Source organism: Thunnus albacares, chromosome 4 (assembly GCF_914725855.1).
Source record: "Thunnus albacares chromosome 4, fThuAlb1.1, whole genome shotgun sequence".
NCBI lineage: Eukaryota > Metazoa > Chordata > Actinopteri > Scombriformes > Scombridae > Thunnus > Thunnus albacares.
Window position 1 is genome coordinate 14720336 of NC_058109.1, and position 15874 is coordinate 14736209.

General features: G+C 41.8%; 2 protein-coding genes across 2 annotated transcripts in view; both read left to right on the forward strand.

Annotated features, from left to right (window-relative positions):
* The window catches only part of gli1 (GLI family zinc finger 1), a 52808-nt gene extending 41278 nt beyond the window's left edge, over positions 1-11530 (forward strand). The window contains exons 3-13 of the mRNA XM_044350105.1: positions 1445-1677; positions 2279-2377; positions 2506-2704; positions 3241-3409; positions 3604-3711; positions 4248-4388; positions 4589-4738; positions 5154-5318; positions 5743-5985; positions 6237-6558; positions 6865-11530. Coding sequence (XP_044206040.1) covers positions 1445-1677; positions 2279-2377; positions 2506-2704; positions 3241-3409; positions 3604-3711; positions 4248-4388; positions 4589-4738; positions 5154-5318; positions 5743-5985; positions 6237-6558; positions 6865-9449 — 4414 coding nt within the window. The 3' untranslated portion in view covers positions 9450-11530. The remainder of the gene's footprint in view (positions 1-1444; positions 1678-2278; positions 2378-2505; positions 2705-3240; positions 3410-3603; positions 3712-4247; positions 4389-4588; positions 4739-5153; positions 5319-5742; positions 5986-6236; positions 6559-6864) is intronic.
* A 1520-nt stretch (positions 11531-13050) lies between these two features.
* Positions 13051-15874, forward strand: part of LOC122981469 (zinc finger E-box-binding homeobox 2-like) — a 35131-nt gene continuing 32307 nt past the window's right edge. The window contains exon 1 of the mRNA XM_044350213.1: positions 13051-13159. The gene's annotated coding sequence lies outside the window, so the exon portion shown is untranslated. The remainder of the gene's footprint in view (positions 13160-15874) is intronic.

Genomic DNA, 15874 nt, shown 5'->3' on the forward strand with positions numbered 1-15874 from the left:
TAAAGAACTGAAAGGACGACTTAGGAGAAGGTGGATAGATGAAGTCTGCCCCTTTCGGAGAGAAGCAAGACGGACAAAGAGAGAGGGGAAAGGAACAGGAGAGTCAGATTTTAAACTAACCAGTGAGACTGAAGAAAGGTCAGAGAATACATTGAAATTCACAAGAAGGCTGGAAAGTTCCAGTGAAGCTCCCCTTCTCTAGTTGGGAAGGGGAAAACCCAGATGAGTAAATTTCCACAGTGTAGACCAAGATAATGACCATACGCCATCTAGTGGTGAGAAGGAGACATCACAACAGATTAGCGTGGAGATGCATTGGGATTTTTAATCCCGGAGTTCAACTCCTCAGGCAGTGCTTCTTTCCAGGCTGTGTACTAATTCTTCTTACTAGTTAGTTACTATAAATGCCTATAGAAGTTTTCCAATTAGCATAATGTTTTCTCGCCTATCAGGACCCAAAAGTCACACAGGAAACAAAAAAAAATTATTCAATCATTTATTCATTTTTTGTAATAAATAAACAAATAAAGATGAAATAAAGAAATAAATAAAAAAAAGGTTTATTTGTTAGTTATTGTGCTTATTTATTTATTTCATGTCATTTTTGGGCCCTGATACTCACCTACCACCACTGAATATATGTCCTTCTCTGATGCTTTCTGCCTCTTAATGACTCACAACATTGTTGAAGGCTCCATTTAAAATAAATTTTTTATTACATTAGAAAACATACAATGTTTTGATGCCCAAATTGACTCTTTATTGACTTGGTCAATAAGTGAGTTTTAAAAAGTGTTGGTGGGCATATTTCTTTTACTTTAGACAGAACCAGGCCGGCTGTTACCAGTCATTATGCTAAGATTGACATTGATCTTCTCATTTCACTCACAAAAAAAAAGTGAATAAGCGTATTTCCCCAAAATGTTAAACCATTTCTTTATATCTTGGACACTTTTTCTCTGAACTTGCTTCATTACAACCACAACTACTGTTCTCATGTCACTCTTTTTACCAACACTCAACCAGAAATCACAGAAGCCCCTCACTAGAAAGCAGGGATGGTACTCAACTTACCAGCTCAGGAACAGTTTCTATTTTAATCACACAGATATTCTGAAGGTGCAGAAACCCAGGTCTCACTGCAGTTATAGAAATTTTAAAGAGAGCATTTTTAATGAGAGCACTTAAGAACTTGCAAACCTGCAGAAATTACAATTATCATTTTTTTGGGCTAAGCACCTGGTTAACAAAGATGTGCTTGTATTTTGAACAGTGACTACTTCTCTCATACTTTGACATTTACAGAACACAAAAAAGTTATCAAATGCATGATATTCTACTATGTTTACAACTTCGATTGTGAATTGTCACACTGGCCGTTGTGCACATTAATTCAGGATTATTTCTCATATAATTTATAACTGTGTTCCTTTCATATTCACAGCCTAGTCCCATCAGACCAGTCTCCATACAGTGATGTGTCCTCGCTGCGTGCCCCGCCCCTCAACGGCCCTCCTCAGGACTGCAGAGCTATGTATAATCCCATGACTCCAAGTATGACTCATGGATCAGGATCAGGACAGGGGATTGGCCACTGCTTGGATCAGTATATGAGGCCCCCTCAGGCCCCTCCGCCACATAGTATGATGGGCCACAGGGGCATGCCGCCCACAGAGGGTGAGTCAGAGTATCTTTTACATCTTCTTAATCTCACAGCTGCTACTGATTTGGTCTTAAAACACCTGAGAGACAGAGTAAGAAGCAGAAACTCCCCAGATTTCTGCTATAAGAAAGATCGGCAGTCACCAGATGGCTGATTGTACTGTGTGGAATTGTAGAAAATCAGCAGTTTGAACTATTGAATGTCCAAATTACTCAGTTAACCTTAGATGAACTAGAGTTTTTAAAGAAACAGACCCAAATGTCCATCATTCCATCCATTGTTCCCACTATTTTGGCTTATTTCCTCTATAAATTGAAGAGTCTCTCTTTCTTACTTATCATTTCACAAACAATTGTACAAGTGACCATTGCAGTTGTATCCAAAACTTCAAATGACATAATTGTTATTTGTCTAAGCTTGATGCAAGTTCTTTCCTGCTCAACCAATCAGCACTGTACAGAAGACTGCATGTCAATTTGATGATGATGTAGTTGAGATTTTGAACATGTGCACACTGAGCTACATTTACCTAGAAACCATTTGTCTACTTCACTACATCAGAAATGTTAATGTTGCATGTTTCAATGTTTCTGTCAACCGGTAATGTCTTAACAGGCAACAGCACCCCCTACTGTAACCAGAACAACATGATGTCCTCTCACCACAACTTCTGCCAGGTTCAGTCAGGCTCTGATCAGATTGGCTCAGGTGACGGTAAGGAAACACTCAAAGCTTGGCTCCAAAAGTAGTTCTCACTGTTTCCTTTAAATATAAATATCGTCTCTAAAAAATTTTGTCACCAAAGATAATTGTCCTGCTTGGCTCCTTCTGTTTCCTTTCAGGCTCAAGGTTCTCTACACCTCGTTCCATGCTGAAGCTGAGCAAAAAGAGAGCTCTGTCCATCTCTCCTCTGTCTGATGCCAGTGTAGATCTGCAGACAGTCATCCGGACCTCACCCAACTCCCTGGTGGCCTTTGTCAACTCTCGCTGCAACCCCAATGGGGCCAGTTCTTATGGCCATCTCTCTGTGAGCGCCATGAGGTTAGATATTTCTCTATTTTATGCTGAGCCAAAAAATACATTACACTAGTAAGGTCTAATATTCAAGGTATTGGATTCAAAGTAGATTTGCTGCACATTCCCTGTTTTTAAAATAGCCTTACTGTATGCAATGCTTTGCTTTAAGGCAAAAAGTTTGCGGAATATTCCTCTCCCTTCATTTGGTCACATTCCCACACCAACAATTGTCACCTAACCTTGATGAGTCTTCTATTTTTAAACACCATCTATTTACACACAGGGAGACACATACACTGAGGCAAATGGGTTTGAATAATAAAAGGAAAATAATACAATATTCAAATTGTTTGAGAAAAAGTTGACCAGAAATGTACACATTCTGGTATTGAGAGAAAGACAAAAACAATACTAAGCAAATATTGATTTGCCCCATGACTAGTGTCCACGTTCACCTCCATATTTCAATATTTCTGCAAAGTGGACTCTGATTCTTATACATCCATCAATCTTTGTTCTTCTAGAGTTGTCATTTTATTGTTTCTTCTGTTACTCTGCAGTCCGTCCTTGGGCTATTCCAGCAATATAAACTGCCAATCCAGGCCACAGGTCTCCATGTATGGAGGAGGTGGGGGTACACCTATGGGTGGACACACACCAGGTCCCTGCCAAGCTTCCCGCTTACCTCCCCATAATCCTCGGCTCCACGCTCCGCCCAAGCATGGCCACGTAAGACTACTCGCTCGCTCACTTTACAAATCGCTCAGAGCAATTCAGTTGGGAGAGGATAGTTGGGAGATGGGAATAGGAATACAAAGCTATGTAAGATCTATGACAGAGAGAATTAAATGACTTTGAGAGACAGAAACAGATTCGAGAGATTGAAAAAACTGAGGAAATATTATGTGTGTATTCTTTTATAGCTGAAGACAGAGCCGGGGCTGGGAGGTGTGATGGATGGCATGAATGTGAAGAGCCTGGAGGAGAGGTCAGAGGGAGATGTGGCCAGCCCTTCTTCCACTGGCACTCAGGTACAGTAATTGTCTTATTCTCACCATCTGCAAGTACTTTTTACTGGCACACATTTACATTTTAGTTTCAGCCTTAGATTTCTCTAATACTCATGCAGGAACTTAAAAAAAGCATTTGCCTGAATTTGTAAGTCAAAGTGAAATGGAGTCAAGCATAGTGAGTGGAGGTCAAGCAAGTTGTTCTTGGTAAATATGTTTGACTGGGTTTTTGAAAGCCTAGTGTATTGCAAGTGATTAATGTTTTAAAACATGAGCTTGTTCGCACCAAAAATGTCACAATACGCAAAGAAAGGAACCTACATCAAATCAGTAACAGATGATAGCTGACTGATATCTAATTTGCTTTTTTTATTTGTGATGTCTGCTTTTGAAAGGTGCTTTATAAATAAGTGCTTTATAAATAAACCTATTAGTAAGGAAAATGTGGCCCTATACTAGTTAAGTTAAATGCAGAGGATAAAATGTAATATCTGTTTGTACACAATTTTTTAAAACTTCAGCAATTCAGCTATTTTTTTGTGCACACGTGTCATTAGGACCCTCTCCTGGGTCTACTGGATGGCAGAGATGACTTGGACAAGGAGGATGGGAAACCTGAACCAGAGGCTGTCTACGAAACCAATTGCCACTGGGAGAGCTGCAACAAGGAATTTGACACACAAGACCAACTTGTTCATGTAAGAGAAAAATCAACAGATACATACTTTAGAGGAGAGAGACAAAAAAATCAGAAAAAATAGAGTAAGATGAAGTGTGCTTAAGCAATTCCAAGGTTATGTTTTCATATCCTTAATCCTCTCTTCTTGAAGCATATTAGCAGAAGTATCTACAGCATATGACTTTGATTCTTAATGGGTCTTAACTGTTAAATCTGCAGCACATTAACAATGAGCACATCCACGGAGAGAAGAAGGAGTTTGTGTGTCACTGGCAGGAGTGCTCTCGAGAGCAGAGGCCTTTCAAAGCCCAGTATATGCTGGTGGTTCATATGCGCAGACACACAGGAGAGAAGCCACACAAGTGCACTGTGAGTGTAGATTTCATCTTTGTCTTGATTCTGTCGTTTTCTCTCCCTCTGTTTCTGTTTTTCTCTCTTTCATCTAGATTTTTACACATGCAAGCTATAAATTGCCAAAAGCTTGACAGCTGCCATTTACACTGTTACATTTTACATCCTGTGTCATCATAACATGCTACAACATAAGATTACTTATAAAGTCAACTATAAAATATTCAACTGCCTCTACTGTAAAATGTTTTGTGTTTAGTCAGACATTTCTTTATTGTAGCATCAGTATGACACTTCAGATCATCAATGCAAGATGGAGAAAAGACATTCTTAATTCAGAATACATTGTCTATTCATGAAGACTATTGGAAGGTTTTCTCTTTATTGCTACTTGGCTGTTGTTACAAAACCAATATTTATATTTCTGTTTTAGTTTGAAGGCTGTAATAAGGCCTATTCTCGCCTGGAGAATTTAAAGACCCACTTGCGTTCTCACACTGGGGAGAAACCGTACGTGTGTGAACATGAAGGCTGCAACAAGGCCTTCTCCAATGCTTCAGACCGGGCCAAGCACCAGAACCGGACTCACTCCAATGAGGTACTGCAGTGTACACCACTGAAAAAGGACAAGTTGATCCAGTCTGAGTGTGAACAATACTTTGACAGCTAAATTAATTTGTTTTCCTGGCTTTGTACATTATTAACAGCAATACTGTAGCATACCATACTTTCTCTTGCCAAGCCAAATAGATATATTTTTTTATCCAAAAAGTTAATATAAAAAATATTTTTAAAAAATAAGTAAAGTTGATATTGGAGTCTTGTATAAATTCACAATTCTACAAATATTTTTGATCTCCATAATGAAAAAATACATTGACAGTAGTTTGTGTTTGGCCTTGACTGATGAACTACAGCATACATGAGACACTCTGAGCTGGAATAAATAATTGCAGTAAATTTTGGTATGCAAGCCTGTCTATAAGATTTTGTGTATTCACTGTCGCTTTGCTCTTTTACAGAAACCTTATGTATGTAAGATCCCTGGCTGCACTAAGCGGTACACAGATCCAAGCTCTCTGCGTAAACACGTGAAGACAGTGCACGGCCCTGAGGCCCACATCACCAAGAAACATCGAGGAGACACAGGGCCTCGACCACCTGGCTCAGCTATGACCCCTGGAGGCCAGAACTCTGAACTGCTGCTGGAGAAAGAAGAAACGCGCAGAGAGGACTGCAAACTGTTGGCTCCTGAGACCGCTCTGGTGAGTGATACATTTTACTGATGGCTTGCAAGGGCTTTTGAATATTAAAACTAAAACCAGTGCAATGTTTGAATATTGTCAGTATAATCAAACAGCAGAAAACATGAACTAATGATCATTACATCCATAGTTTTTTTTTAGCTCCCTTAGGTATAAATTACATATACTTAACAATTCTGCCATTGTAAAATGGTTGTCATTAATATGAGGTATACATGACATGACATGACATGACATTATGCTTCTTTCAGAAATCCCAGCCAAGCCCTGGTGGTCAGTCATCCTGCAGTAGCGAACGTTCTCCACTGGGGAGCACCAACAACAATGACAGCGGGGTGGAGATGAACCTAAATGCAGCAGGCAGTCTTGAAGATCTCACAGCACTAGAGGATGGAGTAACAGTTGGAGGAGGAGGAGGAGGAGGAGGGGAGCCAGTAAGTGTAGGAGGACCACTGGGAATGTCAGCCCAGGCTCTGAAGAGGCTGGAGAACCTGAAGATTGACAAGCTGAAGCAAATCCGCAGACCAACCCCTCCTAGCCGCTGTGTCAACAACAAGCTACCTGCACTTCCTGGTACGTTCTATATATACACACCGTAATTATGGGCATATTCTTAGCTTGTATTGGTTTATGTTGAAGTATGCTTAAAGTATGCCTACTGATGAAATATGAGCCAGTTCTTTTACAATGGCTAATTGCATTGTTACAACATGCATTATTTCTGATCTATAACTGGAGTTTAGTTTTAGGGATTTTTTGTATGGGACATTATAATTCTCCAAAATAAAAATAAAAAGAATTTTAGACATACAAATCAAAATAAACATTCTTGGTTAGTAATTATTTCTGAACTGTTTCTCCTTGGATGTACATTTTCAGGTTCAGGGGAGACTATGGGAATGTGTGCACCCTCTCCACTCCTCTCAAATCGACGTGTTATGGAGCTGTCCAACCATGAGTTAGGAGGTGGAACTTCGATTGGCTGCAATTCTAATGACAGGAGAGGAAGTGGCACCAGCAGTCTCAGCTCCGCCTATACTGTGAGCCGTCGGTCCTCTATGGTGTCTCCTTACCTGTCCAGCCGGCGCTCCAGTGAGGTCTCACAAATGGGAGGAGCTGGAGGGGGAGGATGCCACCTCCTAGGTCCAGATCAGGGTGGGGGAGACACCCTCTCTCCTGAGACCAATCGCAGAGGACCTCCCTGTCCTGGAGGAGGATTGCCAGGTCTTCCTAATTTAACACCTGCCCAGCAATACAGTCTAAAGGCAAAATATGCAGCAGCAACTGGGGGACCACCACCCACTCCTTTACCCAATATGGAGCAGCCAGGCACTCCAGGCAGAAGAGGAGGTGTTTTGAGCGAGTACCAGGGGCAGCCTCTGCCTGCTTTCCTTCAGCAAGGTGGTCCACGTAGACACAGTGCCAACACAGAGTATGGTACAGGTGTTATTTACCCTCACCAGGCTCCGGGTAACAACAGCAGGCGAGCCAGTGACCCAGTGCGATCAGCAGTAGATCCACAAGCTCTCCCTAAGCGCTTCAATAGCCTGAATAATGTAGCCATGATGGGCCGAAGGAATGCATTGCAACACCGTGGCTCTGACACCAGTCTTGCCCGCCATATGTACTCCCCTCGGCCACCTAGCATCACAGAGAATGTAATGATGGAGGCTATGGGTATGGAGCCCCAACTTGCCCCTGTGGATGCCAGAGACCGTTCCATGATGATGCTCCCCGGTGAGAGGAGTTTCATGGGATACCAGCAACAGCATCAGACCCTTGGAGGGGGAGGTGGAGGACCTCTTTCAAACCAGCTGTCTCCTAGCCATGACTCTCTGGGCTGCCCAGACCAAGGTTACATGCAGGGGCACTACCAGAACCAGGGAGGGGAAGTCGCTTCCAGGGCTGGTGGAAATCCAATGGGCCAAGCAAGGCCTATTCACCCAGAGGGCATGTCTAATACACTTCTCCAACAGGCTGAGTACAGTATGAGCACCTGCCAGCTCAGTCCCTCGGGTCCCCATTACCCTAGCTTAGGCCAGGGTGGTGATGCTGGAGCTGGTACAGGCCCTTGGAGTGATACTCACAGCCAGGTCCAAACTTCCAGCCATGCTCTCCAGAACCAGCGAGGGATACAGTATGCAGACCCTAACATGCAGCCTCAGCAGACACAGGCCCACTTCAACAATCAGACAGGCCTCTATAACAGTCCGGATGGAACCCACAAACTCACTATCAAGCCTGAGCAGCAATTCCACCCTGGGATGGGAGGTGGGGACGCCTGTCAAAGTGCTAAGCTCCAACAGCAGCGGTTGCTCCTCCAGCAGTCTCAGGGCTTCCCACAACAGACAAGCCAGGTTATGATGAGGAACTCAAACAATCCCAGCTGTGACTTTCAAGGACAGAACCAGAACTCCTTCCCTAGTGGAGGGGGCTTGAGTTTGGGCTGCGCTGGCTCGGCACTGTCTGATGGGCAGAGGTCAGAAACCCCCATGATGCAGGTAAAGGAGATGATGGTGAGGAACTATGTTCAGTCCCAGCAAGCACTCATGTGGGAGCAGCAACAAGAACAGCAACAACAGCAGCAGCAGAGTGGAATAAAACCTCCTCCTCTTTCTGATAATATGGATATGACTGGCCAGACAGCAATGATGCAGCACAGTCCACAGCACCAAAACCAGAACCTTTACTCCGGCCAACCCTATCCTTCCTACCCCAACCAGAACCTGGTCATGAGTCCCCAGGCCCATAGTCGAGGGCCCAGCACCGTAACACCTAAAGACCAGCAGCTGACGGGTCTCCAAGGCTCATGCTATAGTCAGGAGATTGTGGTCCCCAGGCCCCCTCAGGGACGGAAACCTCTCAGTCGCCAGAACAGCCTGTCACAGGTAGGAGGAGGCTACTTGGGCAGCCCACCCCACCTCAGCCCTGTCCACTCCACTTCCAGCCCCAGACGAGGGGTCCGACTGCCTCCAGTCCAACATCCACAGCACCCACAGCATGAAATGTTCTCTCCCTCCAATAACAACAACATGTACTACTCGGGTCAGATCAACATGGATATGGAGAATCACATGGACCCCCAGAACGGGCCTTGTCTCAGCCAGCAGCATAGTATGGGGTCAAACCTAGACCCAACAGGTGGCACAAAGCCTGCCCCCCTGGCTCCCTATCCTGAGTCTGGCCCCATCTCCAATGCCTTAGAAAACCTGGATCTGGACAATGCTCGCATAGACTTCACCTCTATCATCGATGATGCAGAGTCTTCCTCATTCAGCCCAGTCAACAATCCCCTTCAGGGTCAGCCAGGGTCTTCCTCCCAGGCCTTGTCCCGCCTCACCACCCCCCAGACTTCTGTCAGCCTAGCTGGCGGCTCTGGCCTGTCCAACATGGCTGTTGGTGACATGACGTCCATGCTTACCTCACTGGCTGGGGAGAATAAATACCTGAACACACTGTCTTAGAGGAAGACTCTGGGGCAGCTTTTTTCCACACTAACAATCAAATAGAGGCCTTGGCAAGTTCTTAATGTTTTGAGATACCACATGGAATTATATGTAGCCCAATAGCCAGAGGTAACCAGCCTGGGGTTCTAAGTCCTGTTGTTTATGATGACTGCCCAGTATTCATTACATGCAAGTTCAATTCAGGTAAGATAGACAAACTTTTGAATGGAACATTTCGTGTAATGGATCATTAGTCAGGGCTGTTTTATACAACCCCATAAGCCTTTACATGTAAACCCCACACATAAACTCTTTCCTCAAAGAGTGAGCCAGGACCTGTAAGTGGCAATGGGTCTGTTCCTACTGGATGCCAATGCAACAGGAATAATGATATGTTGTAACTTGTTTGGGTTCCAGGTTGACATTAAGCTAGTAATATGGTTCCATCCAAGGTTTAGAAATTGTAAGAATCCCTACCCAAAACCTTAAAACCAAAGGTGCCTAATCAACCTCCCTCGCTGTATTGTTCCCTCGCTGCCTTTGTACTTGGTATTTTTCTGTGCCTTACTGTAAGACATAGAGATATATGCCTGATATGAAACTGATAATGAACTTTTTCCAAACAGGCATTCCAGTCACATAGGGCTGTGGCAACAGTGGAGCAGAGAAGGATACATGTAAATAAGTTTTATATACATTTATATATGTTGTGTATATGACAATGGGACAGTGGATAGATCCTCTTCTGTCCTGTGATAGACTGCTTTGATTCTGAAGGCCAATGTTCAGACGGGAGGTAGTGAGATACTTGTTCGAAGAGTTGAGTGAAGACTAAAGATGTGCTTTTAGTGATTGAGAATTAATTTCTCGGTGCTACTAAATATTAATCTGTATTGCTAGGGATTTCTTCCTTGTCATGAACAACACACTCTGTACCAGTGGCATATCAGTATTTCCACACAGCATGCACAAATGCACACAAACATAGCCTACACACAGACACTCAGGACTTGTTGGTGTTTGAACCTTTGGTGTTCAAATTACATGTATGTTGTAATTGCCTTTCCAGACAGAGAGTTTGCACTCCACATGTTTACTGTAAGTGTTCCTAAAGCAGCTGTGTACTTTTTTTTTCAGTGGTGTTTATAACTGTAAAATAGAAAGTGTGTGGCTCTTTCTAAGGTACATACATTGGGGGATAAAGAGTAGAGCTCAAACATAATTTGTGTGCATCCACCCCCTTCACATTGTGTCTGATATAGTCAAGATAATGTCTTTGCTCAACATTAACCCAACCTATGACTCGTACATGACTCAGCTGAGGATGATGGTCATTTTTTAATAAAACCTGAGTCAGCTAGTATGTATCTGTTAACAAACCAGTAGTAGTTGCCAATATTTGTGAAACTGAGGTACATTCACAGTACAGTGCTGCTGCACTTCTGTTCTAATCCCAAAGAGGAATTATCTGGAAAATTCAGCATTATTAACTCAAGATAGGGGATCAAGAAGCGGGAATTTTATCAATCACTACCACTGTAGTAAAATACATATTGTATAGGTACACTGAGGTACTTTTTGATTATTGAGCTGTATCATACAGAAATAGGCTACAGCTCTTGGTAGGAGAGAACTAATTTTACACTGTGGCTTTGCACTGACTACAGCACTGTGTGGAAAGGTCTCTGTTTCTTATGACTATTCACATGAACCTCATTTTCAATAAAGATTTATCACAGTATTTTTAAAATAATCATTTAAGAACACATCTGAGAACAGCTAGACCCCGTAAGGCCACATAAAAGTATTGCTGAAGCATTTTTTTGTGACTTTTCAGAATGAAACAGTAGCGTCACTTCAAAGTGTAACTAAGCATTAATAGGAATGAACATTTCCTCATTTTTGAAAAAGTGTACAACCTACCAAAGACACCTTAAAAGATTACTGAGAAGATGCACAAATAGTCTATTGTAACACAACACTAATACTAGCAATAAGGACATGAACATTGACTGATAGTGCTGTTCTTTAGAATGTATGAGATGTTTTGTATAAAATTATCTTTTTATATTAATGAACTTTATGTATGTTGCCTTCTATGTGTGTGTTTGTGTGTGTGGTTTTTTTTTGTAACTGTCATCCTACATTCTGACTTTTTTGCTGGCAAAAGAATATCCCCTTTAGCAACAAAAAGCTATAATAGTAGCATTAACTATAATAGACAAAAGCCAAGTGTTATATTTTGTGTACAATTTTCTACATTTTTATACAAATGTGCTATATTTTACCAGTTTATGAATAAACATGTTCAGTTTGGGATGGATGCAGAATGTTTGTGTAACTTTCCTTTTCATGTCCTTTGTCTTAAGTTGATATATTACTGTGTTGGTTTTTTTACAACTGTCTGCCCATATGGAACTTCAAGGGTACTCATGTTTAATTGTTGTAATTTTAGAATGAGCAGTCACAATTTCTCAAAACAAGTTTCCAGGTAAAGACTATAATGGCTGCTGGACTGGATGTTTATATTCCCAGTGGTTTTATGCAATGACTTCTTTCCTCCAATAGAGTGCAGTAGAGCCTGAGAACAAGCACAGATAGCCCACTGTGTTTCTATTTCATTCACTACAAATGAAGGCCCATTGAATACTGCACATACTACATAGCTTATTACCCCTTTAAGCGGTTAATCTATATTCTGCCTAATTGTGCTCCAACACAGTTTTACCCCCAAATTAGTGAAAGTCTAACCAACTTGCCAACATAGGGCATTCATCCAAAGTCACCCTTTCTTTTATCGCTTTCCCACAGGCTAATTATAAACCCCTTTGTATGAATATGGTTCAGACCTGCCTGTCACGGCAGCCTATTATGACCTGTGAGCTGCTGCAGTAGAACAGTTAATGAATGCTAAATATGGCTGCTCTTGGTGACATCAGTGCCTGGATGGGCTCTCTGTGGTCAGGACTGGCACCGTGGCCGCTGAATGCTGTAAGAAAGAAAAACTACACAAATCTTGTAAGCTTGTAAAATATTATCAACATGACATCAACATGGCCGCTTTAAAAGACATCATAGGAGTGATGGGGAAATTGTGAGGGGGATGTGAGTAATGTACTCATGATACTGTCTGTACACAGCGGTTCCCAACCCTTTTGGCTTGTGACCCCTTGATGTGAAGTCATGTTTATTTGTGAGTCCACAGCACAGGATATGGTGGTGTGGACATGACTTATGAGCTGTTCAACCAAACAGCGGTTTTCCCCTCAGATTGTTTGATTTGAAGGATTTTTACACGCATTCTGTGTTCAGTATTTCACAAGGAAAAAACAAAAAATAGGGGAAAAAAGTCAGAAAAAAGAGACAGCCTATAATTTTGTGTAATGGGAGCAATTTACTTCCCCTCATCCTCTTGGGACCCCATGAAGGGTCAAGACCAGACCACCAGGGTGGCTTGACAAACTTATTTAAAGTGATTTCAGGAGATCAAAAATGGCCACTGAAAATATCGATTTTTCACGTGTTGGCTGGCAGTTGTCAATTAAAACACCAATCACCTTTCCAAGTCAGTGCACAGGCTATATTTAATTGCAGGTAACCATAGCAACGCATCGGTAAATGTGCTACGTGCAATTTTGCCAGCTAGCTCGCTAACTGCACTCACTAACGGACCCACCAACCAACAAAATACAACTTTTAAACTGCATTATGATTTGAACACGCCTACGGTAAGTGATAATAAACTCCAATATAGATTACCTGTGGATATTATAATGCAGAAAATAACGGACTTCTCCCCCCTTCTACTGTATCTTTAGCTATTAGCCACTGCCAGAGCGGTCATTTCATCTGCTATGTTTGAAAAACTGGTTTACAGTAACTTTTTGGTGTGCTATTTTTAAAATTGATAACTAACATTACCATTACTTTTTACAGTGTTGGCTCATTTTGGTTCAGGGGCCCCAGTGTGCTTAGACTATATTGGCATTGTGGTGTTGTGGCATGGCACAGTAGACTCAAGGCAGCCACTACAGCCTGGCAGTGGTGCTGAAGTTGACTCATTTGCTCCAAGGCGAGGGGAAGCTCTCCTGACGCACTACTGATTTGCAATCTAGCATATCCACTTGTGATTTGAAACAATAGCTGAATTTCCACAGCGGGGTCAAGTAGGGAGCAGTCGATAGGGCATGAAAGGAAAACAACTCAAATTGTTTTTTTAAAGAAAAAAAAAAACAATTTGCAGCTCCTTGATGATTGCACACATTTAGAAAACATATCAGAAGCCCATGAGGAACAAATACAGTAAAGTTAGAGCTGTAAGTTACGCTTATAAATATGCATAGAAATACTGTAGGCCTGTTAAATATGAAGAATTCATTCTTTTGATGTGCCAGAGTGAGTTACTCGACATGTTTACAACACATTACTCACTCATTTGAAACTACATTCAAAGTTCACAATTTTTGGTCTTGCAATGGGATGCACAAAACAAACAAACAAAACAAAAAGCAGAGATATGCTTTGATGGGGGAATTATTGATGCAAACATTGACTGTGCTTGCTATGTTTGTTTAGTATTTAGACTGTAACCTAACTCCTAGTTTTACACAATGACATAAATTTCACAGCTACTGCCCAGTGACCTTCATGAGATGATTCTTTTCCCCAAAATGGACATTTTGGAAACATTGTCTTGTCTTCTGTTTCAGGCCAAAGTGATTGTTGTGCAAAATGACCATAGCTTCTTTTAAAGAAAATTAGAGAGCGAGTAGTCCTGTGCGCATGTATGCATTTTTAAACTATTCTTGAACAGGTTTGCGTTGCATTCTGATGTTAAAAAAAAAAAAAAAAAGTTTGACAGCACTCATGCAAAGTTAGTGTTGTCGACTCTCCACAACGTGAGCTCCACTTTTCTGTAGAGTTACAAATGGAAATGCCAAAATAAGAACTGAGTTTTTCAAATGCAAAGAAGAGGGCAGCATAATGACTTTTCTCTTTTCTTGTCTTGCCATTCAGAGGGAGGCTTTTCTTTTCCTTTGTCACTTAGGTTGGCATATAATTAACTCCTGCTTAATATGCTGTTTAAGGGCTCTCCTCCCCATGCTAGAAGCTTTGAACCCATAGACCACAGACAGGGACAAAACCCCAGTGGGACTGCTTCCTCCATGCTCCTCCTTGTGTGTGTGTGTGTGTGTGTGTGTGTGTGTGTGTGTGTGTGTGTGTGTGTGTGTGTGTGCGCGTGCGTGCATGTGTGTTTGTGCTCTTGCAGAGGTGCATTAAACTGCAGTAGGTGCATGTAAAGTAAACTAAAAGAGCCATCCTGTGAGTGGTTTATTTATTTTATCTTCAACAGTTTTAACTCAGTAAAGGAAGTGCAGTTTGACCCTTTTTTTTATTAAAGCAGAGTAAAAAAACATAACTTTGCAATAGCTTTGAATTTCAGAGTAAGTATAACAATCAACAAGAATTTGTCCGTATAAGTTTTCACAAATTAGCCCCCTGACAAAAACTTGCAATTATTTTTTGAAAAACATTTGTGTCTCCGTTTAATCTGAACGAGAGTACTGACATAACAGATGAACATAACCGGAGAAACAGCTCCCAGGACCTCTGAAGCACCTCTTGCACCTTTGTGACCCTCATCTGTAGCAAAGTTTATGGCCCCCTCCTCTCCTCCCTCTTTCTCTCCTCCCTCTCCTCTATCCATCCCTCCACAAAAGGGCCGTGATGACCCTTCTGTCCCTCTCTTTCTTCAACCCTTCGCTCCCTCCCCACCTTCAGGATGCTTTCTCTTCCAGAATCCATTAACAGACAAACCCCAGGCGGTCATGATGGATGAAAGAATGAAGGGAAGGGGATGCATTTCTGTTTTTCACCATGAGCTTATAAAGTAGGGGGAAAAGGGTCTTATTTAAAATGTGACCTTGAGCTCATACAGTGTTGAAAAAGTGACAAGATGGACATCAGATCATTTCATAATTGTTATAGCTTTATATAAAGGGTAATAGTGTCATGATTAAAAGTTATACACTGAAATATTATTTTTAGAATATATGCCACACTTCAATAATGATACTCAACAGTGTTTTATGATGGTCTTACTGTGCATTAGGACTGGTCTGATAATATTAGGACTATGCAATCAATTTATAAGGACTTTTTCATTGAAGTCTTGTATGGCATCGCTGTAATATTTGTGGGATGATGCTTTATGCTTTGATGGCGTAGTTAACATAAAAACATTGTATATTGGTGAATGAATTTAAGTAATTCTATGAATCATCTGTCTCTGAAACGCGTCTTCTCGGTAATCAGTCTTTTACTTATCTAATCGGTTTCACTGTCAGGTCTCAGTTTGTTTACTGCGCACAGACTCTCGCAGGGCGCATTGTGCGCAGTGAAAAGCTGCCCGGCTCGCTCGTATTATCTCGCAGAGTTACTAA